At 39.2% G+C, this 27,769-nt stretch overlaps 1 protein-coding gene across 2 annotated transcripts; it reads left to right on the forward strand.

Annotated features, from left to right (window-relative positions):
- Positions 1-499: 499 nt before the first annotated feature.
- LOC128021002 (nipped-B-like protein B) lies at positions 500-26,568 on the forward strand. 2 transcript variants are annotated; one of them, XM_052607857.1, is made up of 47 exons: positions 500-845; positions 4,109-4,252; positions 4,816-4,981; positions 5,095-5,225; positions 5,934-6,042; positions 6,202-6,353; positions 6,494-6,642; positions 6,760-6,841; positions 7,627-8,166; positions 9,281-10,879; positions 11,080-11,202; positions 11,658-11,846; positions 11,968-12,039; positions 12,117-12,206; positions 12,317-12,417; positions 12,506-12,592; positions 12,675-12,906; positions 14,693-14,844; positions 15,073-15,153; positions 15,240-15,340; positions 15,417-15,546; positions 16,258-16,340; positions 16,872-17,004; positions 17,087-17,230; positions 17,319-17,405; positions 17,505-17,725; positions 17,842-17,944; positions 18,022-18,120; positions 18,205-18,351; positions 18,778-18,912; positions 19,291-19,389; positions 19,493-19,546; positions 19,860-19,968; positions 20,045-20,181; positions 20,477-20,617; positions 20,703-20,796; positions 20,900-21,054; positions 21,199-21,289; positions 21,383-21,556; positions 21,671-21,861; positions 21,943-22,050; positions 22,465-22,665; positions 22,807-22,953; positions 23,550-23,878; positions 23,984-24,158; positions 25,181-25,363; positions 25,455-26,568. In XM_052607857.1, exons 2-47 carry the CDS (start codon positions 4,189-4,191, stop codon positions 25,818-25,820), a joined length of 8,256 nt encoding a protein of 2,751 aa, XP_052463817.1. In that variant the 5' UTR covers positions 500-845; positions 4,109-4,188; the 3' UTR covers positions 25,821-26,568. The 2 variants fall into 2 exon arrangements, with proteins under 2 accessions (XP_052463817.1, XP_052463818.1); XM_052607858.1 differs by having other exon boundaries at positions 501-845; positions 5,095-5,195.
- Positions 26,569-27,769: the final 1,201 nt, after the last annotated feature.

Genomic DNA, 27,769 nt, shown 5'->3' on the forward strand with positions numbered 1-27,769 from the left:
ATGTTATATTTTAATATGCAAATTATGCATTATCCAATTTAAAAGCACTAACTTGCATACATTTCCAGAACAGGAATGTAAACATTTACATAGACCCGGTTTAAATGGGCTCAATGCATGATTTTTTCTTTCTTTAAATCTACATTAATCAAATTAATTAAAATACAAATTGATAAACTAAACACTTAAATGTGTATTTTAGATGTTTGCTTTCCACTACTCTGATTATTATGGAAGCAAAATAACGCAAAACCACAAAATTGACTAGTGTGTGACAAAAAACAATGGTTTTGCTTTAGCGTTTTGTCTTAAATGTAAACATGGATTTTCTTTTTAAGCCATCACCTTATTTATACACATTTAATGAACACACCCCTCAGACGATTGAAATACTCTAATATTAGAAAGCAAAAGCGTGAATGGGTAGAGAAGTGGGTAGGAGGGAGAGGAGAGCAGAGTGGAGGATGATAGAGAAGAGGATGGGAAGCAGCGGATGGAAGAAGGAGAGCAGGCAGCGGAAGTCGGCGGGTCGCTGCTGGTTGGTTCGGCGCCGGTGGAGGGAGTCATTCCTGCAGCAGTGCTTCCGGTCGGCATTTTGTTCTGCGAGAGAGAGAGTCTGTGTGGATTCTTTTATGAGCGCCCAGGAGCCTTTCGGTACCGAATCCTTTCTTCCATCGTCCGGAGTAAAGTGCGAGCTTCCGCTGGCGCCTGCGAGGAGAATGACCGTCGCCCGTCCGTCTTCATGTTTGCAGTGAGAGGAAGCGGTGCGACCCGGATTATTGTTGTGAGAGGGACACAGCGAGCCCGAACCCCTCCATCTTCACCTTTCAACAACAGAGCCTCAGGTAAATGCGCCGGACCCGTTTTCGCTGGTTCCGAGCGGGAAAGCATAGTAGCCCGGTGTCGGGGTGGGACGTGCTTTGGACTTTCCGAAAGGTTATAGGTGTTGTGCAGCCCTTGCTCAGTGTTAGCATACGCGTTAGCTCGGTGTGGGCCCGCAGGCGAATCCGCGGTTCGGATGGTTCGCGAACGCAAAGGCCAAAACGGGCCGTTTAAAAGGACTCAACTGGTCCAGGGATCTCATCTGGAGATGCAGGTGTGCAGCTGAACCTGAAGCCCGGAGATAAGAGTCATACAGGCCTGCAGCTCCGCAGACCAGAGTAAACAATACTGTCCTCTCAGAGTAAACTCCATTCACCTTCCATCAGAGTAAACGTTACTGTGTTTTTAGCGTAAAACCGTTTCCAGCATCTGACAGAGTACACACAATCATATCAGAACGATGCTCATTAACTAGAAGTCGGAGTAAACAATACTCTCATATTCCAGGAAAACTTATTAGCCATCAGAATAACTATAAACAAAAATCCTATTAAGAAATTCTCATTAGCTGTCTGTCAGAATAAACAAAACTCGAGTTTTATTTACCATCTAGCTCGGTAAACAATACCATAACCATCAAGATTAGATAGTTAACCTGACTGATTAATTATCCATCAGAATAAACAGTACTGCCCTCTTAAAGCTGAACTTGTGAACATCAGAATAGTTTGATTAATAGATCCACAACATCTAATTAGAGCAAACCTTAGAGAATCTGTCAAAGTAAAGAGCAAACAATGCTCTCTTATATTGAATAACACAGGCCTTTAATAATTAATCAGATAAAATATATAATCAGATATCTATCAGTCATGGTTTTGGCAGAGTAATTATCCAAATATTCATAACTAGCTGGCCTTGTGAAGGGAATATAAATGAATTATTGGAATCTGAAGGGCTTTACCTGCAGCTCAATATACTATTCATTTATTAAGACAAAAATGAAATGAGTCTCCATGATCGGTTACTGTCAATTATCTCTGAATACAAAGGTATGCAAAGATTAATATGAATTAAAGTCGTGGTGAGATTAGTAATGTCTTACACAAACATTTTAACCATTTATAATGCTCAAACTCTGAATATTTATGACAGTAATACATGTTTATAAAGAACAGAATTATCAGTCTTTTATAAACAAGTAACTCATATCTGAACTGTTAATTTTATAGAAAATAAATGTATTATAAAACAGAACATTGAGGCTTTATTGATTTAAAAATGCAGTTTGGGTTTAATGATTTATGATAGCAAAGAATGAATGAATGAATGAAATCCTGCAAGGATTCAGTTAGCTTTAGTAGTTCTTGTCCAAAACATGCAGAAATCAAAAACTAAAAGTAAATTTAAAGTTTTCAGTCTGTTGCCAAGATTCTGGCTTCATAACGGTAGATTCAGAGAAGGGAATATAGTTGAAATCGCTCACAATTATGACAAGACCGCCAGATTTGTTTGTTTAAATTGCTGTGGTGTTTTATTGGAGCAGCTGGGGCTGGAGAAACATTGAGCTGTGGCTGTAATCTGGAAATGAGATTTCACATAGGAGACCTATGTTAATATATTTACCATTAATGAATTAGCAGACGTGATAAAGCTTGTCCTGAATTGAAATTTATTGCGTTTTTTCCTGTGGTCTTTCATTTTACTTGGATAAATGTTTGTGTAATAAGAAACAGCACTTTTCCTGGTTTTGTTACACTATTGCACTGTTGTCTAGTCCATCAGTAAGGCACCATGATGAGTCACCCAAACTAATGTATATACATAGAGAGAGACCGAGAACCAATCAGGAACTGTTTATGTACAGCGGCCTAAGTTGGATGCAGTCCAAAGACTATGAAACTCTGTCTCCTCGTGCATGTTTGAATTTGTGTTACACAAACTATGGGGCTTTTTGTATGTGTTGTTGTGTAAATATGGTCTAAATATTATGTGATTGTGTCCCTCAATTAGAGATTACCGCCTGTTAGAACCACCTGTAGAATTAGTGGATTATTCTGCAAGTTCATAGATGTACTGTTTAGGCTATATAAAATCATACCTGATGTTCTCGAATGCTCAAGGTTCATTTCAGGAAATTAACTAATATTGCAGATTCTCTAAATGTAAATAATAATATTCATTCATTCTTTTTTTAATTGCAAAACATTTTTTCACATTAATAATAATGTTTTTCTTTTTGTTTGTTTGTTTGTTTTTTTGCAATTAATCTCAAGCAATTCTTTATTTTTTAGTTGTATTTTCTGATTCTTTCCTCCATTCCACTGCTTCCAGTTGCTCTTATAGCAGTAAAACGCAGGGCATCCACAGGCAGCGGCATGTCTTTTATGTTTTGGAATTGATGTTGGAGTCTCACTGAGACTCTGGAGGTTTTCTACAGGAAACGATTGGCTCTTGAGCAGCTGAATGCAGCTGAAGCCAAACTCTGTTCTTCCAAATTTGTTGCAACCGTCTGGGGAAGACCTTTCTGTTTCAACAGGACTGTGTCTCCTCAGCCTGCCCACTGTCTGATGAGGAACCCTCCTAGAGGAATGGAGGCGGTTATAGAAGCATAGGGGGGAGGGGCAACTTCAAAATAAAGCCCATTTGATGAGCAGATGCATGTGTAGTTTTGCCCTTGCTTGGTGCCTCTTTTGTTCCATGCATAATGCATATGGTAAGTTTAAAAGGAAGGTTTTTCATTTATAGCTCCAATTTTTCTTTTATAGATGGTTACCTCCTTTGATATTTCCATGTTTTAAATTCCAGACTTCAAGATGTCAGTGCTAGCCATCAGTGTCATGTTTATTAAAACGTTGAGTTATGTTGAACTAGTGATCATGTTATGAGGAAAATTGTGGTGATGATGGCAAAGTTTTCATCACTATTATGGAGGTGAAACTAGTTGTGAAAAAATACACACTACCATTCAAATGTCTGGATGTAATGAAATGTTTTTAAAAGTAGTCTTATAGTCTTCAGTGTCACATGATCCTTGCTGATTTGCTTCTCAAAAACATTTCTTTTGATTATCAATGTGGCAAACAGTTGTTGCTTAATATTTTTGTGGAAACAGGATTATTTCATGGATAGAAGGTTCAAAAGGACAGGAAAATGTAAATGTTGTGTAAGATTGTAAATAATTGTGAATTGTCGTACTGTGCTATTGTTTCTATAGGTCCGAAAAGAAAATGCTCATAGTATTGAACCTGATGATTGTCATTTTGTCCTTTTCTTTCTCTTGCAGTAAAAGATGTAAAGGTGGATCAGTGAGCAGCGACACTGAGCGACCTGTGCATCCACGCGAGCTCCCTGCCCTTCTTCAGCATGAATGGGGATATGCCTCATGTTCCTATCACCACTCTCGCTGGGATCGCAAGCCTCACTGACCGTAAGTTGCACAAATGCTTGGTACCTGAACTTGTATAACAAACCTTCCTTAACAAATTATTTATACACGCTGTCTCTCTTAAAGATGCTTTTAGGAATGTAATGTGAATTTTTTTTTAATAATTATGACTCATAACTTTTATTACTGAAATTTTTTGATAATAGGAGTTATCATGACAGAGTTCATAGTGTTCAGCTCATCATTTGACTTGAACATGGTGGCCACCATAAGAGGGAAATCATCTTTATGTAGAATAACAATATTTTTTGTCATACACAGATAAACAAATTTATGGGAAGTACTATTGATTTCTCTTTGGGTGTGAAAATGTCTTGAAAAGTGTAAATATTCATCGAGATGGTATACACTGAAGAACATGCTCTATTGATTGTGTATGGAAGATGTTGATTCTTTCAAATTGATAGGGCTAGGCCTTGATTTGTACAGGCAATCATATTTTTGTGTTTGAATTAAAACAGGGAGTCCCGAAGAAATTAGTAAAATATTTCACGCCTCCTGTTGTAATAAGGAATGACAAATTTTTTTGTGTGTTTATTTTTCAGTGTTAAATCAGCTGCCTCTCCCTTCCCCTCTACCTGTCACTACCACTAAGAGCCTGCTGTATAATGGGAGGATCGCCGAGGAGGTCAGCTGTCTGCTGTCCCGGCGGGACGACACGCTTGTGTCTCAGCTGGCGCACAGCCTCAACCAGGTGTCCACTGAGCACATGTGGGTATCTCACCTCGGTCTCCTTCCTCCAGTACATCCTCAACAAATGTGTTTGTTACATGATATGTGAAATATCTGTGAATCAGATTCCGTCTTTGTGGTTTTACATGCAGAGAGCTGAAGGACAACTTGGGCAGTGATGACCCAGAAGGAGATGTGCCTCTACTGCTGCAGACGGTGCTATCAAGGAATCCCAATCTCTTCAGGGAGAAAAGTACGCCCACCCGATATGGGGTTCAGGGCGGTAAGGAGAAACTGCAGAAATAAAGCTGTTTAGTCTGGGCATGCTTTTATTCTGTGATCTCTGTTAGAGCTCCCTGGATTAGAAATCCCATTTTTTTTATTTTCCAGACTATAGTTTGAAAATACTGTGAAATAGTGGTAATATTAATTATAATTTTACATGTATGAAACTGCCATAATATAATGATTTTGGGCATTCACTAATGGTCAAAAGTTTGGCATTGGCAAGGTTTTGTTAGTTTTTTCAGAAAAAACTCTTATTCTCACTAAGGCTTGCATTTATTACATCAAACACAGTTGAAAACAGATGTTCTGCTTAATATTTTTATGGAAAATATGCATTTTATTCCAGATTCTATGATGAATATGAAGTTCAAAAGAACATACATCTTTGCTGTCAGTTTTGATAAACCTTTGATCTTTGATGTATCCTTGCTGGGGAAAAACAAAACAACAAAATCTTCAAAAAATGTTTTACTTACCTGCAAACTTTTGAACAGTAGTGTGTATGTGAAAGTATTTTTAAGTGTTCTTTTAATTACATTTGGCTCACAAAATTATTTTATCGCTGACTGAGTTTAATCAAACTCATTGGAGTTCTAGTCAGATAGCATGACAAATGTGAGCTTGAATTGCCATGTCATTTGACCCATGAAGTCAACATTTTAAACCCATGATTTGTTGACAGTCTTTGTTTTATGCTTTGAAGGTTTAATGCAACAGCCAATGTTATCACCATACAAGATGCCTCAGAATTCAATGCATGGAAGTCCGGCATCAAACTACCAGCAAACCACTATAACTCCAAGCCCTCCCAGGTACTGTTTCAGTTTCCTTTTTATTTGGGTTAGATAGGTAAGTGGCAAACAGCAAACCATTTTAACTCCATCTAGTGTGATTAAAGGAATTAAAATATGCAGAAAAACCTGGTTCCATTTCTATTCTGTATACTGACCAGTTCTGCTCTTACTCGACAGCCGATATGTTCAACCTCCGGCAGGTTCTGGAACCAGGTACATGCCACAGCAGAACAGCCCAGTGCCCAGCCCGTATGCGCCACAGAGCCCTGCAGGCTACATGCAGTTCAGCCATCCACCCAGCTACCCTCAGCACCAACAGATCCAGCAAGGTGAGTCTCCAGTCTTCTCTCTTATGAGAACCTCAAGAGGATGTTTATTCAATTTCTTAATGCATGTTCTTGTTCTTGTTGTGAAAAATGAATCAATGTAAATTATTACAAATAAAAATAATATGTTTATTGTATTGCAGTATCTGTATCCAGTCCAATAGTTCCTGGTGGCATGAGAAACATCCATGACAACAAGGTCTCCTGTCAAGTGTCTGGTAACTCCAACCATAATGCAAGGCATTGCTCCAACGATGAGTACATCAGCATTGTCCAGAGACTTGGAAATGATGTGAGTGCTTTCCAAAAGACGTTTTTATAACCCAACATACATTTCTTCATTTTTTTTTCTTCATTAGATTGTGCCTGAATTTGTATCAAAAACACAGTTTTCAACCTGTTTTCACAGGAGAGTGACCCCGCTATGAGAAACGCCTCCTTCCCTGTACGCTCCATATGCTCTCCTGCTGGAAGTGAAGGGACGCCGAAAGGTAGATTGAACCTCCATTTTTGTACCTATACCATTTTTAGATATGGTATGCTTTTAGGCCCCTAATTTAACTCGTACTGGTCTCTTTTCACATTGTACTTTGGATATTTTTGCAACAGTCTCACCTGTGATTAGCAGTCACACAGTGCTTACTAGTGCCAGATGTGTACCACTGTAAGTAGGTAGCAATGCAGGTTGACATTGCCAGATTCACGGTTTAACTTGTGTTATTGTCACTTTGAACATACACCCTTTACACATATGCTTGTACTTGTCTGTATAGCATGATTATGCTTGCTATTCTCCCAAGAAAATATATTCGGAGACAAGCAGCTGGGAGAAATAATACTCTCCTCTTGTTAAGTTGTGATGTAAGGAAAACTGTTTCTCGGTCCAAGCCTCTACTCTTGAGAATATTGTCTCAAAAGACGTTTATGGGCACTATTTATAGTACACATTTAAGCTAAACTGTACACTACATTCCCTGGGCTTATGATTCACAAAAGATGAATTCTAGGATGAATCGGGTTAACTGAGATTTCTGTATGGAGACAAAGGTTAGGATAATTATTTTCCAGTAGTATTACAGTACAGGGTGACTGATTATGATCCTATGTTAGGACCTTTATAGAGTGTTTGGACTCACAAGGTCTGATTTATCAAATTGATATGGATGTGCAAAAATGCAGAAATTAAACAAACCAAACTCTACCAAAAGCTTATTTTGTTGCCATATTGCTGATTTACAAAGTATGACTTTTCACCTTTGGGTTGGTTAAATTTCAGTTGGATCTCGGCCGCCCCTGATTCTTCAGTCTCCTCCACCCTACACCTCCCCAAGAGATGCTGCTTCTGACCTCCTCTTGGACTCACCTGAACGGAAAAAGAAACAGAAAAAGTTAATGAAGGAGGAGGGGGGTAAAGGTGCCATGTATGACATTGTCAGCTCACCCACTAAAGACTCCACAAGGCTAACAATAAAGTTGTCTCGAGTGAAGTCTTCTGAGACTGAGCAGTCAGCTGAGCCATTATCGGTGGTAGAGCATGGCTCAGAGGCTGAGAATGAACTATCGTGCAATACCTCACCATATCACCGGAACCCCCAGGAACGGCTCTCCGCAGGTCATTGTCTATCGGGTGAGCAGTCGGCCTACCAACAGGTTCCTGTACTACAGAACACTGGGGCACTTGCAGCCAAGCAACCCGGGGTAGTAAGTGGAACCCCCTACGACGAGGCAGAGCTGGATGCTCTTGCTGAGATCGAAAGGATTGAGAGGGAATCCGCTATTGAACGAGAACGCTGCTCTAAGGAAGTTCAAGATAAAGGTTGTGTTTATTTTTTAGTTGTCACTTGATGTGCATGCTTTTAATTGATTATCTAATAATCTGTATAACAGCTTTTATTACTGGTGCTTATAAATGTTAACATGCTGGCAACGCTTATAGCTGCAACTGCACCCACTCAGTAAATCCTAGCATTCACATCAGTAACAACTTGCCTTACCAATTGCTAATCAGGACCCTGGCAACTACCTCAGAACATCCTAGCAAACACATGGTAACATGCTAGAAACCAATCAGAACAACTTAGCAACTGCAAAGCAATGTCCTGACAAGCACCATCTATGGCAACTGGAAAGCAGCACCCTAGCAACCACTCAAAACGATTCAAAACAACTGGTACAATAATAATAACACCTGCAAAGCAGTTCCCTGGCAGCCACCCAGAGCATCTCAGCAACCACATTGTAATACTGTATAGTAACACCTTACCTTACCAATTGTAAAGCAGGACCTTGGCAGTCGTAGTAACATGCTTGAACCCAATCAGAACAACTTAGCAACCACAAAGCAATATACTGGCAACCATCCACAACCATGTAGTAACTTTCTAACAACCATTCAGAATACCCTAAGAACCACATAACAGCATCCTGGAAACAACCCTGAATTTTCTAATAAGACCTTCCTCGGCAACCACTTAGTAACACCCTGGCAAACATCCTGAACATGCTAATAACCAATAACCAATAATAACAACAATTCAGAACACCTTAAAAGCTACATAGCAGGATCCTGGCATCTACCCAGAACATCCTGACAACCGAAGGGTAAATTGTTTACTGCCAATGAGTTTACCTTAGCAACCAATAAACAGTACCCTGGTAACCCCCTAAAAGCATTCCTAGCAACTGTATAGTAACATGCTTAAAACCAATAAAAAACCCTTGACAACCACATAGCAGCACCCTGGTAACCACCCAGAACCTTCTAGTGACCACTTAGTAACATGCTAAAGACATAGCAACCACACAGCAGTGCCCTGGCAACCATAGAAAACCCTAGCATCTAGCCAGAGAGTTTTGCAGGGTTCACTCATATTGTTGATGAAAATGTATGTTTAATACTACTACTTACCTGTGTGATTTAAATTTTGCAGACAAACCCCTAAAGAAGAGAAAGCAGGATTCGTATCCTCAGGAACCAGGAGCTGCAGGCACCGCTGGCTCTTCTGGAACACCTGGCGTGGGTGGTGGATGCAATGCTGGGAACAAATTGGTACCTCAAGAGGCTTGTGCCGCTAGTAATGGAGCCAGTCGTCCGGCCTTGATGGTCAGTATAGACCTGCAACAGGCAGGCAGGGTGGAAGGGCCAATGGACTCCTGTCCTGTCCCTGCAACAGAGGCCCAGCGCTGGCCTGAAGATGGTTCTGAAACCACCGGGGTCTTGCGGCTCAAATCAAAGACAGATGGAGAGGTGCAGAGGAAGGTAGATGGACGTCCAGAAGTCATCAAGCAACTGTTGGAAACTACACCACAGAAAACCACTTCTGATGGGCGATCAGAGACTCCCAAACACAAGCATGAGAACCGCCATGAGATCTCCAACAAAGGGAGTTCAGAAAAAAGATTGAATCTTTCCAAGCACAGACATGATGGTATGTCTGACAAAGTAAGGCCTGAGGGAAAAGGTCATGAAACTTCCAGAAAACAGGAAGGACGTTTGGAGTCAACTCTAGAGAGCAAAGAGGAGAGGCAAAAAGATTGGGACAGTGAAGATCCCAAAGTCCGACGACCAGATACGTCTAAGTCCAACCAGGTAGAGCACAACCGGGAGGTAGATCGGAACCAGGAGCGGGAAAAGGAAGGGGAAAATTGGGACAAAGAGCGAGAGAAAGATCGAGACAAGGTGCGGAATAAGGATCAGGAGAAAGTTCGGGACATGGTGCGGGAAAAAGATCGGGACATGGTGCGGGAAAAAGATCGGGACATGGTGCGGGAAAAAGATCGGGACAAGGTGCGGGAGAAAGACCGGGACAGGGTGCGGGAGAAAGACCGGGACAAGGTGCGAGAGAAAGATCAAGACAAGGTGCGGGAGAAAGATAGAGATAAAGAGCGGGTTAAAAATCGGGTCAAGGAGCGGGTAAAAGATCGGGACAAGGAACGGGAGAGGGTCCGGGATAAAGATCGGGACAGGGATACAGAGAAAGATCAGGAAAAGGAACGGGAGAGGGTCCGGGATAAAGATCGGAACAGGGATCGAGACCAAGAAAAGAAACGCCATACAGAATCAACAGAGTCCCGTGACAAGCCATCTCCTGAGCAGCGCTCCAATCCTAACAGTCCTCGGTTGAAGCAGGAACCTCGTAGTGGAGCAGAATCAAAAAAAAAACAGGAACGGTCAGTCCACAAAACTTCCAACAGCAAAGACGAGAGGCGGAGTGGAGACAAGAACCGACTTGATGGACACAAGCCACCATCCTTGGACAGTAAAACGGCAGAATTTCCCAACTACCTACTGGGGGGCAAATCGAGTGCATTAAAAAACTTTGTCATCCCCAAGTTGAAACGAGACAAAGATGGTAACGTCATGCAGGAAATGCGACGAGAACTGTTTTCAGAGCCACTTGTGAAATTAGAAAAACTGGACCTGGTGGAGGACCTCAATAAGGGCGTAAAACCTGTTGTTGTTCTGAAGAAACTTTCCATTGATGAGGTCAAGAAGTTGATCAGTAGTTCGCGGAGCAAGTCAAGCAAGAGTAAGTCGTCTTGTGGAAAATCGCTTGGAAGTAAGACCTTGTGACCCCTGTTTTCTTGATATTTTATGAACAGTGAGTTTTTTTTTAAGTTCATTGTACACTGAATTGACCGATTGTCTGAATGTGAGTTTGAGTAGCCCTCTCTGTAGGAGGCTTCATTTATTCAGTGTTAACGGAACTTCCTCATCATGTGCTGACAGAGATGGATTCCCGTATGCCACTGTGTGAGAGGGTGAAAATGAATAAACGCAGACGCAGCTCCACTAATGAGAAGCCCAAGTATGCTGAAGCCAGCTCAGATGATGATAGTAGTTCTGTAGAACGTAAGTAAATATACTGAATCTAATGGTGTTTTCACACTTAATGTTCTGGCTTGTCCCAAATCAGGGTTTCATCATCAATGTTAGTACAAAAATATAAATGGAAAGCAATACATTGGTTTAGTTGTTACTAATAAACTATTGGTAAAATATTCCTACAGAATGCGGTTAATTCACATCTATTTTGAATTCACATTAAATACAAACTGTATTGTTGTTCACTTTAAGGCTTCCCATTTCTAATGGCTTCAAAGACAGTCCTTACACTAGTCCAGATTCAGAATTATATAGATGAATAAACCCATGTTTGCATGAAAAACTTAAGTGTTTTCGAAGTAGTTTTTCTGGCTGTCACCCATAATCTTCTGAATTATAATGTCTCCTCTGCTTAATTTCTTAGAGTTGAGATGGATTTAATTTTTTTTTCCATTGAAATTTTTTGTCTTCATGGCTTTAAGTGCCCCCGAAGCGTTCGAAAAAGGATCGAGACAAAACATGGGAATATGAAGAAAAGGACCGGAGGGGTTCTGGAGATCATCGACGAAGTGGAGGTCACTACGACAGCCGGAGAAGTTCAGGCAGTCGACACAGAGAACAAAGTCCTGTGGACTCTGATGAAGATTCACCCCCTCCCAGTCTGAGTGATCGTAAGTGATCAGTTATACATGTTAGCAATTGTTATGTTGACAGTGTTGACCGTTTTGTTGCTCAAATGGGTTGGAGTGTGGAATTCGAATAACTCTGATATTTGACATCCTTCAACAACAGTCGCCAGAAAGTTGAAGAAGAAGGAAAAGCAGAAAAAGAGGAAATCCTACGAGCCCAAACTGACTGAGGATGGTATGCTTGCAGATTGTAATCAGCGTTGAGCGATCTGAAATGCTTAGATCTTTAGTAATCCAACTTGTGCTCCACAGAAATGATGGACTCCTCCACGTTCAAGAGATTTTCCACCAGTGTTGACAACATTCTTGAAAACCTTGAAGATGTGGACTTGACATCATTAGGTAAATTAGGAGAAATTATTACATTTGACATTGAAGGTTCAAATTATTACAGATTCTGCCATACTGGAATGCTTCCGCAAATTTGACAGTAATTGATATAATGAATGTAGATGATGATGAGATTCCTCAGGAGCTGCTCCTCGGAAAACACCAGCTCTCTGAGTTAAGCAGTGAAACAGCAAAAATAAAGGCTATGGGCATCATGCATAAGGTGGGTACATGATTACCTCTGTCGACAGGACAGATCTCACATCTCAAGAGACCGGACACATCATAAATACCTGATCTTTTATTCTTAGATTCCATCTGATAAGATGGTGAAGGTCCAGAGTATTTTGGAAAAAAACATTCAAGATGGTGCGAAGCTCTCCACCCTCATGAATCATGTAAGCATCATTGTAGTTTCTATTGGTGGAATGGCTCTGCCATGGACTCTCACTGATAGGTTCCCTGTCCTTGTGATTTCAGGACAGTGACAGGGACGAAGAGGAGCGTTTGTGGCGTGACCTCATCATGGAACGTGTCACCAAATCTGCTGATGCTTGTCTGACGGCTCTTAACATCATGACCTCAGCACGAATGCCGAAGGCCGTTTACATTGAGGATGTTATCGAGAGGGTTGTGCAGTACACCAAGTTCCATCTACAGAACACACTGTACCCGCAGTACGACCCCGTCTACAGGGTGAACCCTCATGGCGGTCAGTCCTGCACCTTAACACCGTAAATCTTAACCTGCAAGATCCTTTCTATTCAATGGCAACATGAGTTTTTGTCACCACCAGGAAGAGCCACAAAGTACTTGTACAACAAGACATCTGATTTTGGTTTAGATTTTTATCCCGACTGTCTCTATATTGGCCTCTTATTATCAAATTCTTTCTGATTGGCTGTAATTGCTAACTGAAATTGCTTCCAGCTTGATACCGGAAACTTTACTAATAGGACAAAGTGGGTATATGTTATCCAAGGATGTAGTTTTTCAATATTTATACAAATTACTTTATTTTCTGACCTGAAGTATGACCCGCATGAATTTATAAAATCTTATGGAAAAATGCTGCATTTTCAAATACATTTAAAATGCATGTAATTTCTGACTACACTGCACAAGCGAGTGGCATCATGTAGCGGTTATGCGAAAACACCCTTAAAAGGGGTCATATGATGCTTTTTTAAAGATATTTTTTAATGTGTGTATTTGGTGTAACAGAATATGTTGACATGCTTTAATGTTCAAAAAACACATTATTTTTCAAATACTGTACGTTATTGGAGGTCCTCTATGCCCCGCCTCTCTCAAACGCGTCGTCTTCTAATAATTCCCTCCTTCCGACAAGCGCAGTCTGCTCTGATTGGCCAGCTGACCCAGTGCATTATGATTGACCAACACCGCAAGCACTCGTTGGAAATGTAACGCCCCTTCATCATCTTTCAAAATAAATTTAAAGACAGTTAATAATGTCCTTAGTTTTACCGAAAAGAGAACAAAGTTGCATGATAGACACAGTGATGAAGCTTGTATGTGTTTGCAGTACACAAGCCACGGACGGTTAAGACAGCTGACTCCACTTTGTGACCCTGTCTCTCTCACATGAGTGTGCGCACACACACGGGAGGCGCAAAAACTCAGCATTTAAACATTCAGTTGCAAATACTTAAACTAATAACAAAACATACTTACAGTAGCTGATTCAGAAGCGCCATATTGTCATAGCAAAGTCAGAATAACCCCCTATCCTAAGTCCATGAAACGTTCGTCCATAAAATGCATTGCTGTTCTGTTGTAAGTAATCTTAAAGTTTCCTAAATGCATCTACTTTCAGAAGGCCAAATAAAAAGTGTTTTTGCTTTTACCTAGATACACACAGCATCTCCCTGACATGGCTGCTTCAACACTAACTGTGGTTACGGGAACCACATCTTCTTTCTTTGCATGAAAATTTGGATGGCATTATGCAAATATTTTCACACAGTGACATAAAAATGTGGGGGCGTGTTTTAGATGGGGGGTGGCAGTCTTAACTTTGATAAAGAATATCTCTTTGGATTTAAGACTTTAGTGACTTTTGTGACTTTTTTGAGACTTTTGCAACTTTACTGATCTTCATGTGTACCAAGATCTTGTAAAACACCAAAGTGAAAGGAAAAATTAAAATCGCACCGTATGACCCCTTTAACACCTAGCATTCACCAAGCACCACATGAGACATGACACTAATATTAGTATTTTCATTATAATGTTTTGTGTTAAATGATTATAATTAATAAATACTCGTTTTAATTTTACAGTACAGTTGTATTTCTGCTATAGTAGTATGTATTTTTTTTTTTTTTTATAAAATAGTAATAATAATGTTGTATAGTCATGTTGAATGGGTTAAAAACAGATTTTTATTTCTTTTTTTTTTCTTTATCCTTAGCTGATCTCATGCCTGGTCATCACAACAACTGTCCAAATTATGTCTATTTCTTCGTCCATTTCAGGTGGAACACTAAGCTCAAAAGCCAAGCGAGCAAAGTGCTCAACGCACAAGCAGAAAGTTACTGTCATGCTCTACAACAAAGTTTGTGATATTATCAGTAACCTGTCTGAACTGTTGGAGATTCAGCTGTTGACTGACACAACCATCCTTCAGGTGAGAGTCTGATCTCTGATTGCTGCTGCTTCTAAATAAGATTCCTTTGTTCTTTGCTTCACACAGCTCTTTTTACATTTTTTAAAAATATTGTGTTGACAAACATTTCATACACCACTGTATCAAGCAGAAGAAGACCAGAAACATGAGTTTAGAATGTAGATGTAGTCAGGTTTCATTTTCATTAGCAAAATTATTTAATCTGCACTTGTGTATCTCTCTCTGCAGATCTCGTCTCTAGGTATCACTCCATTCTTTGTTGAGAATGTGAGTGAGCTGCAGCTTTGTGCAATTAAACTAGTGACGGCTGTAAGTACCAGTGCAGTTCAGCTTTCTTTACACTATAATTTGCTTTGCTAACTGCAGCTAACACTGTTGTGTTGTGCAATTTCTAGATTTTCTCTAGATATGAGAAACACAGGCAGCTGATCCTGGAGGAGATCTTCACCTCTCTTGCCAGACTGCCAACCAGCAAGAGAAACTTAAGAAATTTCAGGTATATGCTGCAGTCTATTCTACCAGCTGACAAGGGCACTTTTTGAGCATATGCATTGACTCTATTGTGTTTTTAGACTGAACAGCAGTGACATGGATGGGGAGCCCATGTACATTCAGATGGTGACCGCGCTGGTTCTGCAGCTTATTCAGTGTGTGGTCCATCTACCTTCTGATAAATACTCAGATGATTATAATGACAGAAAGGTAAGAGTTAAGTTAAACTGAATCTCCAGAGATGTTGGAAAAGGATTTTCCTTGCTGTTATGAACAACTAAGTAGACATACCCTGATGTTCACTGAAGTGAACTCTGGAGTCCACCCAAAAAAAAAAAAAAAAAAGTTGGGGTCAGTAAGACTTTAATGTTTTTAAATCTCTTAAGCTCTCCAAGGCTGTATTTATTGGATTAAACATCTAGGTAAAACAGCAATAAATAGGTATTTTCTATGCAGCTTATTCTTGTGATGAAAAAGCTGAATTTTCAGCTATTCAGTGTTCAGTGTGACATGATCCTTCAGAAATCATTCTGATATGCTGATCTGGTGCATTATAAGTCGTTGTTGTCACTTTTGACCAATTTCATGCAGCTTCCTTGCTGAATACAATTAATTTCTTTAAAGAAAAAGATCTTACTGACCCTAAGCCTTTGAGTTCATTTACATATTCTGTGTTGTCATTTTAAATGACTTACAGGGTTTAAAGGTAAATTAGCAAGAAAACCCTGTTTTTTTTTGGGGGGGGGGGGGGGGGGGCATATTTTAGTTCTTGGTTTGTATTCTTACCTAATAGCCACATGCCGAAATGACATATTACTACAAGTTATTGAGTCTCTTCTGTAAAAAGAATGTTCTATATATATTTTTTTTCTTTATGCCTTTTAGTCATACTTTATAAAGCCATTCTCTTTTTTGTTTCAGGTTGATCAGGATGTATTAATCACAAACTCGTACGAGACTGCAATGAGAACAGCACAAAACTTCCTCTCCGTTTTCCTCAAAAAGTAAGAAAAGCCCCTGACATTATTCCATCCACACAATTCAACCCATTTATATTGGGGAAAATGAACTTTTATGCCATCTATATTGAAGCAGTGTTCTTCTTGGACCAGTAATGCTTGTTTTTTATCTACATACTGCGTCTTTAAGCTGAGCATGTACACTGTCTCAGGAAACACCTGTTTTACTCTCATCTGTTGCTCATTTGAGGGTTTAACCATGCCATCTCAGGACAAACAACACCTGCATCGCTACATAGTTTTACTTGTTTTTTAACCCTGTCTCTAAATGTTTTAATTTATTTGTTTATTTATTATTTGTTCATTTTTATTTAATTTATTTGTAAATTCTTCTGAGGGACAGCATCTGTTTATTAGACAGGGACTGTACTGAATCATATTACTGCAAAGTATTCGCAGCAGATGCTCTGGATATATGCTTCCAGATGATTGCTACATTTCATTTTTTAAAGAAAGAATCTTGTCATTCTTGGAAATTAAGTTACACTTGCGTTTATTTCTTTTTTTTTATTTTAGGTGTGGTAGCAAGCAAGGTGAGGATGACTACAGGCCACTGTTTGAGAACTTTGTTCAGGATCTACTGTCCACCGTCAATAAACCTGATTGGCCAGCTGCAGAACTGCTGCTGAGCCTTCTGGGAAGGCTGCTGGTGAGTTTCAGATTGATATTTCACAGGTAGAATGTGTACCGTCACTTGAAAACCCACACAACACTCTGATTTCTCTTTGTAGGTTCACCAGTTCAGTAATAAGCAAACAGAGATGGCTTTGAGAGTGGCCTCTTTGGATTATCTGGGCACAGTGGCTGCACGGCTTCGCAAAGATGCTGTCACCAGCACAATGGACCAGCGTTCAATTAACCGCATCCTCGGAGAGGTAAACGTCAGAGTCCGCCCATCTGTGCCATCGCATGTATGAATCCCTCCTGGTCTGAAAGAAACTCATGCTATTTTGTGTTTTAAAGAACTCAGGCGGTGATGAGGTTCAGCAGCTGCAGAAGGCTTTGCTGGGTTACCTGGACGAGAACGTAGAGACTGACCCGTCGCTCTTGGTGAGAAAATTCAAACATATTATTGTGAGGAGAAAAACAGCCCTAAGAATCTCTAGTCTAGTGGTTTTAATGTTGTTGTGATGTCTTCATTTTTAAAAGTTTGCACGGAAGTTCTACATCGCGCAGTGGTTCAGGGACACCAGCACTGAGACAGAGAAAGCCATGAAATCGCATAGTCAGAGGGACGACGACTCGTCCGATGGGCCGCACCATGCCAGGGATGTCGAGACCACTGGTGAGATCTTACAGAAAGCTGAAGCGCGCAAGAAGTTCCTCCGGTCTGTTATCAAGACCTCAGCATCAAAATTCAGCTCTCTGAGGTACAAACAGCAGCGATTTTTGCCAAAACAACTTTGTTAAAGGGATAGTATACCCCAAAAACGAATATGTGATACGTTTAGAAGCATTTTGACACCTGCAATGTGTTTTCTTTCAGAGTAAACTCAGATGCTGTTGACTATGAGGACTCGTGTCTTATTGTGCGATATCTGGCCTCCATGAGGCCGTTTGCACAGAGCTTTGATATTTATCTCACACAGGTTAGAAGTCATCACATCTCTCAGCATTTTTGTTGGCATTGCATATCAATAATAGATCTCCCCATTTGTGTCTGTAGATTTTGAGAGTTCTCGGTGAAAGTGCCATCGCGGTGAGAACTAAAGCCATGAAATGTCTTTCTGAAGTGGTTGCGGTGGATCCAAGCATTCTGGCTCGGGTGAGTGCAGTTTCCAAAGAACCTAAGCTTTTTAATGTGCTCATTTGCATATTTTGAATTCTCATTTGCTTTTTTTTGGTTTAGTCGGACATGCAGCGGGGAGTTCATGGCCGACTGATGGACAACTCCACCAGCGTGAGAGAAGCTGCGGTAGAGCTGCTGGGGCGCTTCGTACTGAGTCGACCACAGCTAACTGAACAGTATTACGACATGCTGATCGAGCGCATCCTGGTTTGTGCTTTTTTTGCATATATAATCGTCTGAATTGTAGGATTTTGCAGTCAAATTTTTTTTGTATTATAACTGCAAAAAATATATATTTGACCCTTGTCTTTAACAGATTTCCTCAATAGGTTGCTCGAAGTCTGTAGTAGCAGTCAGCAGTTTCGTTACATTTTTTTTATTTCTCTCTTTTGAAAGAACAACCAAATCCAAATCAGTATTCCATTTCCACCTGTTTTTTTGTTTGTGTATTTGGCAAAACCCATGAAATAAAACACATGCTGATCACTCGGTCTGGGTTTATGTGGTGATGATGATGGCCACCTGTACCTTATTACTTACAGTTAAAACATGCTTTTTTCCAGTTAGCAGTGAAAACTGATCCTTTTGAATTCATTGTGTAGGCTGATTTGTGCTGGGAAATGTTTTCTGCAGGACACAGGCATCAGTGTGAGGAAGAGGGTTATTAAAATCCTACGGGACATCTGTCTGGAGCAGCCCACCTTCAACAAGATCACAGAGATGTGTGTAAAGATGATCAGGAGGGTCAATGACGAAGAAGGAATCAAGGTTAGTTGTTTTGCTCTTACAGTCTAGATTAATCCATGTATTTTACATTTATGTAAAAATTGTGTATTCTGTGTTTTTGTTGTAAAATATTACAAATTTTGTTAAGCTAATTTACTTTATACTGGTGGTCTATTACATTTTTTTTAGTAATTATATATATTTTTTTATCTTATTTAGGGGTCTAAATTAATTTCTAATAATGCAAAAATATATATATATTTGATTTATTTTTTATATTATTAGAGATTACTTTAGTTTATTTAGTTAATTTAGTTAACTAAATTAATTTAGTTAGAGATTTTTATTTATTTATTTATTTATTTTTAATTATTGTGCAGCCCTGTTATAACCAGTTTCTTTTTGCCATCTCTTATTCAGAAATTGGTAAATGAGACATTTCAGAAGCTGTGGTTCACCCCTACACCTAATCATGATAAACAGGCCATGACTCGCAAGATTCTCAACATCACAGACGTGGTAAGGATCTGCAGAGTGGTCAAAGATCTGACCTCTAGTCATGTGCTATAATACACATTTAAGGTCATGTTATGTCCCTCTTACGCGAATCATTGTCTCTCAGGTCGCTGCATGCAAGGATTCTGGTTACGACTGGTTTGAGCAGCTCCTTCAGAATGTAAGTTGTCCATCTATGGTTCAAGGACAATTTTGATTTGCTTTTCCAATGCTTAATTGTGCATTTAGGGCTTCAAGAAGATCTGGGATAGTACCTTGAAAGGTTGCATGTCTGAACCCCAAAAGGGGTGACAGAAGAGCAAAATACTCAATTCCGATCCATTCTGTTGCACTTTTCCGAAATAGAAAGCAAATTCTGACTTACTGAGTTGAATTGAACATAGCATTAGCCCCGGGTTACTCCTATGGGTTAAGAATTGTGAGCTGGAATATATATATAAACCTAACCACTGATGTAATCAATGTTGTCACAGCTGTTAAAGTCAGAAGAGGATGCCTCGTACAAACCGGCCAGGAAGGCTTGTGCTCAGCTGGTGGACAGTCTCGTGGAGCATATTCTGAAATACGAGGAGTCTCTCGCTGGTATGAGCGGTGTTAAATTATGAAGCAAAAGATTTACCTTGGTTGAACTTTTGATGAGTTTTTTCCTGTTTTGCAGACTGTGAGAATAAGGGGTTGATGTCCAGTTGCCTAGTGGCTTGTATTACCACGCTGTACCTGTTTAGTAAGATCCGACCCCAGCTGATGGTGAAACATGCCATGACTATCCAGCCGTATCTAACTACAAAGTGTAATGTGAGTATGCTGTCGGGAAACTTAGGATGTATTGCAGGGGTCACCAAACTCGGTCCTGGAGGGCCGGTGACCTGTAGAGTTTACCTCCAACCCTAATCAAACACACCTGCTAATCAGTGTCTTACTAGGCATGCTTGAAACTTCCAGGCAGGTGTTTTCAGGCAAGTTGGAGAAGGACACCAGACCTCCAGGACCGAGTTTGGTGACCCCCATGATGATTGCAATAAATGGTGTTGTGCTGCCATCTAGAGGCCAGAGAGTGAAGGCACTTCTTGTGCTTATTGTGTCCCTACAGACCTCGAGTGATTTTATGGTGATCTGTAATGTGGCTAAAATCCTGGAGCTTGTTATTCCTTTGATGGACCATCCGAGTGAAAATTTCCTCACCACCATCGAAGAAGACCTGATGAAACTCATCATCAAATACGGCATGACGGTCAGTTGAAGAGCAAGTGTCAGTAACTCTGAAGTCTAGCGGTTTGTAGATAGCTTCATGGTGCCATCTGCCTTGTTTCCTGCAGGTTGTGCAGCACTGCGTGAGTTGTCTCGGTGCGGTCGTCAATAAGGTCACCCATAACTTCAAGTTTGTGTGGTCTTGTTTCAACCGATACTACGGTGAGGAAATTTCAGTGCCGGCCAGGAGTCTTTTTCTCTTTTTTTTTTTTTGATGATCCTGAGAGTGTTAACCACTCTAAAATTCTTCTTCTTTCACGTGAAGGAGCACTAAACAAGCTGAAGTTGCAGCATCAGGAAGACCCAAACAGCACCGTACTGGTGTCTAATAAACCTGCTCTGCTGCGTTCACTCTTCACTGTGGGTGCCCTGTGCCGACACTTCGACTTTGACCAAGAGGAGTTCAAAGGCAGTAATAAGGTGAGATCCTCAGTCATGATCTCTGGATTTTAAAAGGCTTGAATCCCAGAAGAAATTTGTCAGCATTAATACATGTACTATAATGGACTATAATAAACTAGTCAAATTATAAATCATTTGGTTAATGGTTGTCTTCTCTTTCAGGTGGTCATAAAAGACAAAGTGCTGGAGCTGCTATTGTATTTCACTAAAAATGAGGATGAAGAGGTGCAGACCAAGGCCATCATTGGTCTAGGTAAATATTTGCGCTCCATAATCACTGAATTTCTTGTTTTTACCTTTTCACTGTACTCACAGTGAACCAAACCATGATCTGTTGGTTCTCCAGGCTTCCTGTTCATCCAGCACCCAGGGCTAATGTTTGCTTCAGATGTGAAAAACCTCTACAACTGCCTCCTGGCTGACAGGAAAACGTCAGTGAATCTGAAGATCCAGGTGCTAAAGAACCTGCAGATGTACCTGCAGGAGGAAGACTCGCGCATGCAGGAAGCCGACAGGGAGTGTGAGTGTCATTTCTGAAGGATTTTCCTCGTCTGTGCTCAATGCAGCTGTCACTTTGTAAGTAGCTCTCCAGTTAGCTATTTGTATTCTCATTCTTTGTCATTGGTCTTTTCAGGGAAGAAGATGTCTAAGCAGGAGGACCTGAAGGAGATGGGTGACATCTCATCTGGCATGAGCAGTTCTATCATGCAGCTCTACCTCAAGCAGGTGCTGGAGAGCTTTTTCCACACGCAATCCAGCGTACGGCACTTTGCCCTCAATGTAATCGTCCTGACACTCAGCCAAGGCCTCATTCATCCTGTACAGGTACGTATCCACTCCACAAACTCCCCTAAAGGCGGTCTGAATGAGAGTTTCGTTGAACTTGTTTGTTTCCTCCTCCATTAGTGTGTTCCGTATCTTATTGCAATGGGAACCGACTCGGAACCCACAATGAGGAATAAATCTGATCAACAGCTGGTGGAGATCGATAAGAAATACACAGGATTCATTCACGTAAGTGGATTTGAACCACTAACTTGCATTTATAATGAATGATGCAATAAATCGTAATATATTAGGTGTAGGTATTTGTCAAATAATAATATTTAGAAATGAAAAAATCCTCAGAGCTGTTGCTAACAGGTGTTATAATTAACATCCTATATAGTTTTATAAAGCAACATTTCTTGTTTCATTTGGTTTAACTTGACATACTAAAACCAAACCTGAAATAAAAATTTATAAAAACTAACTAAACCTATTTTACAGAATACTTAAACTAATATATTTACATAAACATAAAACCACACTTCACAATCAAAAACTACACATTAAAATATATATATATATATAAAAAAAATGAAATAAAGATCTGATAATATGTCAGTTATTCTGAAATAACTTTGGATGTATATGCCATCCAAACAGATGAAGGCTGTGGCGGGGATGAAGATGTCCTATCAGGTGCAGCAAGCCATTGTGGATTCAAAGGACATGATAATCAGAGGTTTCCGACAGGATGAGACAAACACAGCTCTTTGCGCTCACCTCTACACCATGGTGCGTGGAAACAGGCAACACCGCAGGGCTTTCCTCATCTCCCTGCTCAACCTGTTTGATGACAACGCGGTTAGTGAGCTTTTTTTCATGTTTTGCATTATGCGCTTCTCTGTGGTACATTTTCTTTTATATTATTATTGTCTTCTGTAACTACATTTTATGCTTTCCTGTAGTGTTTCTTGAATGTTGTTTTGTTTTCTTCCCATTTAGAAGTCAGACGTGAACTTGCTGTTGTATGTCGCAGACAATCTGGCCTGCTTCCCATATCAGAGTCAGGAAGAGCCGCTGTTCATTATGCACCATGTAGACATCACACTATCAGTGTCCGGCAGTAACCTGCTGCAGTCATTCAAAGAGGTGTGCTGCTTTCTCAACCAGTCAGTGTGTTGAATTTCTACCCTTTTACTGTAACTCTCTTAAGCACACAGTAGTCTAGTAAATTGTTCAATAAACAATAAGTGTTAAATAATATTATGGTAGATATAAATCCTAATTTAGGGCAGACATAAATTTATTAGTATCTACAAACAAAACATTTTATTCCAAGCTCGCTAGCCCTTAATTTTTATGTTATTTTATAAAAAAATTTTAGGGCTAATTTTTAGAAATTTTATTTTTAAAAAAAAGCTATAAAAAAACGATGTTGACTGTTTTATTTAAGTGTTATTTATATGCTTATTAATTTATTTCTATTTATTATTATATAATTATTTATTAATATTAGATTTACATTTTTAATTTGTTTCAGTAATTTTGTAAATTTGCATTTAATTTGATTAAATTTAATATTTTGTTTTGTTTATTTGAGGATTTTATATATATATATATATATATATATATATATAAATCACAGGTTTTGAAATGTATTTACAAATAAATTTTGTTTGTCCTTTTTGCAGCTTTTTTGTGAGGACTGGCATAACCTTTTCTAATAATCTTGTCTTGTATTGCAGTCTTTGCTAAAGGAACCTAGACCACGGGAAAAGAAGAAAAAAAGAGGGAAAAAATATGGCTCTGAGGAAGAGGATGAAAGTAGCAGAGGAAGCAGCAGTGATAGTGATAGTAGTGATGAAGTCATCCGTCGGCCAAAGAAATCCAGACGATCCGCTGCAGTGAACTCTGACTCCGATTCAGACCTGGACTTGGAGGACGTTGACAAGGTCATGCTGCGTCTACCTGACAACCCCGAGCCCTTATTGGACTTTGCTAATGCCTCTCAGGGCATCTTGCTGCTCCTGATGCTCAAGCAGCACCTTAAGAACCTCTATGGCTTCTCTGACAGGTGAGTTTAAATCGCTAATCCAAATGCATTCTGGTCTGAAATATCTATTGTAATGTGTTCATGGCCCTGACTTCATAACAAATGCCTCTTCGTCTCTTTCTGCAGTAAAATTCTGAAATACTCACCTACAGAATCGGCAAAGGTTTATGATAAGGCTGTAAACAGGAAGGCCAATGTGCATTTCAACCCACGGCAGACACTAGACTACCTGACAAACAGCCTGTCCAATGCAGATCTTACTTACGATGTCAAGAGGAGAGTCGTCAGACAGTATTTAGATGTAAACATTCTGATTTTCACTTTTTATTTGTGTTTTGCCTCATACAGTGTTGTTTAGAAAGGCTGAGTGATTACATTTATTAGAATTATTCTGTTTTATATATGTGTGTGTGTGTGTGTGTGTGTGTGTGTATATATATATATATATATATATATATATATATATATATATATATATACTGAAAAAAGTAAGAAAACAAACAAACTAAAAAAATAAATACAAAATAATTTGATTATTAAACCTAACGTAACTTTCAAGCTATTTTAGAGCAAAAAAAATTAATATAAATATTTATATATAATTGTATTTATTTTTAGCTTGAAAATTACTTGAGGTTTAATATAATCATTAATGATTTTTTTATACAAACATAAATAAGAATTATTTAATATATATGGTTTAACGTGCATAATATAAAAATATGAATGTTTTTATATTTACATTTACATTTACATTTATTCATTTAGCTGACGCTTTTGTCCAAAGCGACTTACAATTGCTATATATGTCAGAGGTCGCACTCCTCTGGAGCAACTAGGGGTTAAGTGTCTTGCTCAGGGACACATTTGTGTCTCACAGTGGATTCGAACCCGGGTCTCCCACACCACAGACGTGTGTCTTATCCACTGCGCTAACACCACCCCCATATATACTCAATAACAATAAAAAAAAATGAAACTAGTACAAATTTTCATTAATTGAAATAAAGCTTAAATAAAATATAAATATTATAAATAAATTCAAGTTACAAAAATTTGGCTAAATGTTTTTTTTTAATTAAAATTTAAATAACAAATAAAAATATATACAATATATAATAAGGTAATTAAAAATATTAATAAAGATTATAATACTATATAAATAATGCTAAAATAACAGGTTAAGACATTTAATATATTAAGAAAAAAAGTAATGACAAACAGCTCATTGATTTGACTTGAATTTATTTATTAAAGTGAACGGTTTGTACTGTTTCACAAAAATGAGTCAAATTGACCATCTCTAACTGTTTTATTCCACAGTTTAAGGTACTGATGGAGCACTTGGACCCAGATGAGGAAGATGAGGAAGGAGAGGCTTCGGCCAATTCCCACGCCAGAAATAAAGCCATCACTGCTCTACTAGGAGGCTCCAGCTCCAGCCCCAAGAACAATGCTGCGGAGTCGTACGATGACGACAGCGATGCGGACGAAAAGGCTCCTGGGGTAAGAAAGCCCCTGTGCTTAACTTTTCATTCGACTCTTGATGTCTTGTGTTACTGTCACTTGAAAACACCATGTGTTTGTTCTCTTCTAGTCATCACGGAGATCCAGGAAAGGCGGAGATTCGGCAGAGGCATCAGGTCACATGAACGAAACGGTGGAAGCCATGGACGTCATCGCTATCTGCTGCCCCAAATATAAGGACCGGCCGCAGATAGCGCGTGTTATTCAGAAGACAAGCAAAGGATACAGCATACGCTGGATGGCCGGATCATACTCCGGCACCTGGGCGGAGGCCAAGAAACGCGACGGACGTAAACTGGTGCCTTGGGTGGACACTATTAAGGAGTCGGACATTATTTACAAGAAAATTGCCTTGACAAGTGCGCACAAACTGACCAACAAAGTAGTGCAGACTTTACGTTCACTATACGCAGCCAAGGAAGGAACTTCCAGCTAATTAAATCTGTATTAACTCTCGAACTGTTACACTCAACAAACTCTCAGCAGCCAAACTTCATCAGGATTTAATGTTTTGTAAACATATTCGGAGAGAAAAGAGTACTACAGACACACAGGTTTTAAGATCCAATGCAGAACTGGTCGAAATTAAGGAACGACGATTTTAAAAGTGTGGTCTGTTTGGAAATGTAGATGTGTATCCTGTACATCTTTTAAGTTAAACGGAAAAGAAAGAAACGGAGCTCCTTCGCTGTTGTGCAGCAACTTGGTTGTTTGAATTTTATCCCCCTCCACTGTATCATAGTTTAACACAAAACTGAAACAAAAAATGTTTATATCTCTTGATGAAGAAAAAAAAAACTGTTCAAAGAAATAAACCTAAAGTGAATGTTGAAAAGTAGTCTGTTGATGTTCTTAATAAAGTGACCTTGGAGTTTAACCTAGCACCGGATGGGTTTCTTTAGTTTAGCTCAGTTTCCAGGGAAATAAACTTTTAAACATCTCCTCTGCTTTATGTTTTACTTCTTTTGTGCTGTAAAATGGAGTCTCCTGACATAATTTATTCAGCTGAAAGCAGAGCATGCAGTATCTGTTGCCTTCATGGAAGGAAGGTTTTTTTTGTTGTAAATGTAGATTTTGATGTATTGGGTCAGCGTTTGGGTCTCTACACCCCACAGCGGGACGAGGGACCCCCAGCATGTGTGGAGGAGCAAATACTGCAATAAATTTTTTACTTCTCTTTGTTACTTGTCTGGTTTGCGTTTGACTTTGATTTTTAATGTTCACATTTATGCATCGTTTCTAAAAGGGATGTTGTGTCGGCTTTAGATCTTATTTTATGACTGAATGTTAGAATTTATTATAGATGTCTGCAAATGTACTATACACTACCATTAGAGAGGTTGACGTCTGTAAGTTTTAATGTCTCACAGAGCTGCTTTTACTTGATCAGAAATAGAGTAAAAACAGTGATATAAAAGACCATTACAATAATGTTTTCTATTCAAATATATTTTCAAATGTAATTTTATTTCTGTGATGCAAAGCTGATTTTTCATCAGTCATTATTTCAGTCTTTAATCACATGATTTTTCGGAAACCATTCTAATATTTTGATTTTGTGCCCAAGAATTAATTTTCTGCTAAAGAAGCATTTCATATTATTATCATTATTGATACATAACACATCTGAATATTTTGTTGTAAATACCACTGATTTTTTGTTGTGTCCTCTTTTGGAATGCCAAAGAAAGTATTTTCGCTTACACAACAAAACAGTGTCTCCACAACATGGCTCTGGCGGCAACAGTGAGAATCAAAGTTACGCCGTCTTTCTTTGTGTAAACATTTGGATGGCGTTATGCAAACCTTCTTCCGATAGAGATTTGGGGGGGTGTTTGAACGAGGCATTTTAGGAGGGCGTGGACAAGTCTTACATTTTATGAACAAAATCTCTTTGGGTTTGAGACTTTAGTCTTTGCAACTTTACAGATGTTCTTTATGCACCAAGAGCTTGTAACACTCCAAACTTGAAATCACATAATATGACCCCTTTAGGGTAAGGAATATAAAAACAAAAGGCATGAAACATTGCCACAACTTCACTGCAACAACTTTTGTTTGTACTTTACTGGAACGTCCAGGTCATACCACAGTCTAAAATTTGGTCAATCTGTTCAAGCAGAGTTGTGATTAACCAGGTCACAAACAGCATGACTTTCTATTAATTTAACTCTTGTGTATGTTTAACCACTTCATCCAGTTTTGGATCTATATGTATTCAAGTTATACGTGGAAATCAGCTAGTTTGTCGAGGGTCCAGTCATAGTTTGGCCAAACTGGGCATTCCAGGATAACCCAAAACCAACCATAGATCAGTCTGGTAGTCTGCAAACCATCTTAGACTAATTATAGATGTTTTTCCGGCATAGTAGTGACTTGAATAAT

The sequence above is a fragment of the Carassius gibelio genome, chromosome A10 (genome assembly GCF_023724105.1).
Source record: "Carassius gibelio isolate Cgi1373 ecotype wild population from Czech Republic chromosome A10, carGib1.2-hapl.c, whole genome shotgun sequence".
In the NCBI taxonomy this organism is placed as follows: Eukaryota; Metazoa; Chordata; class Actinopteri; order Cypriniformes; family Cyprinidae; genus Carassius; species Carassius gibelio.

What these genes read in the sequence shown, in the direction of transcription:
- LOC128021002 (XM_052607857.1), top strand. Translation starts at nt 4,189, where the DNA reads ATGAATGGGGATATGCCTCATGTTCCTATCACCACTCTCGCTGGGATC. An exon ending in TGCTGCAGTCATTCAAAGAG is followed by an intron (nt 22,954 to 23,549) that starts GTGTGCTGCTTT and finishes CTTGTATTGCAG; the next exon opens with TCTTTGCTAAAGGAACCTAG. An exon ending in CTCTATGGCTTCTCTGACAG is followed by an intron (nt 23,879 to 23,983) that starts GTGAGTTTAAAT and finishes CTCTTTCTGCAG; the next exon opens with TAAAATTCTGAAATACTCAC.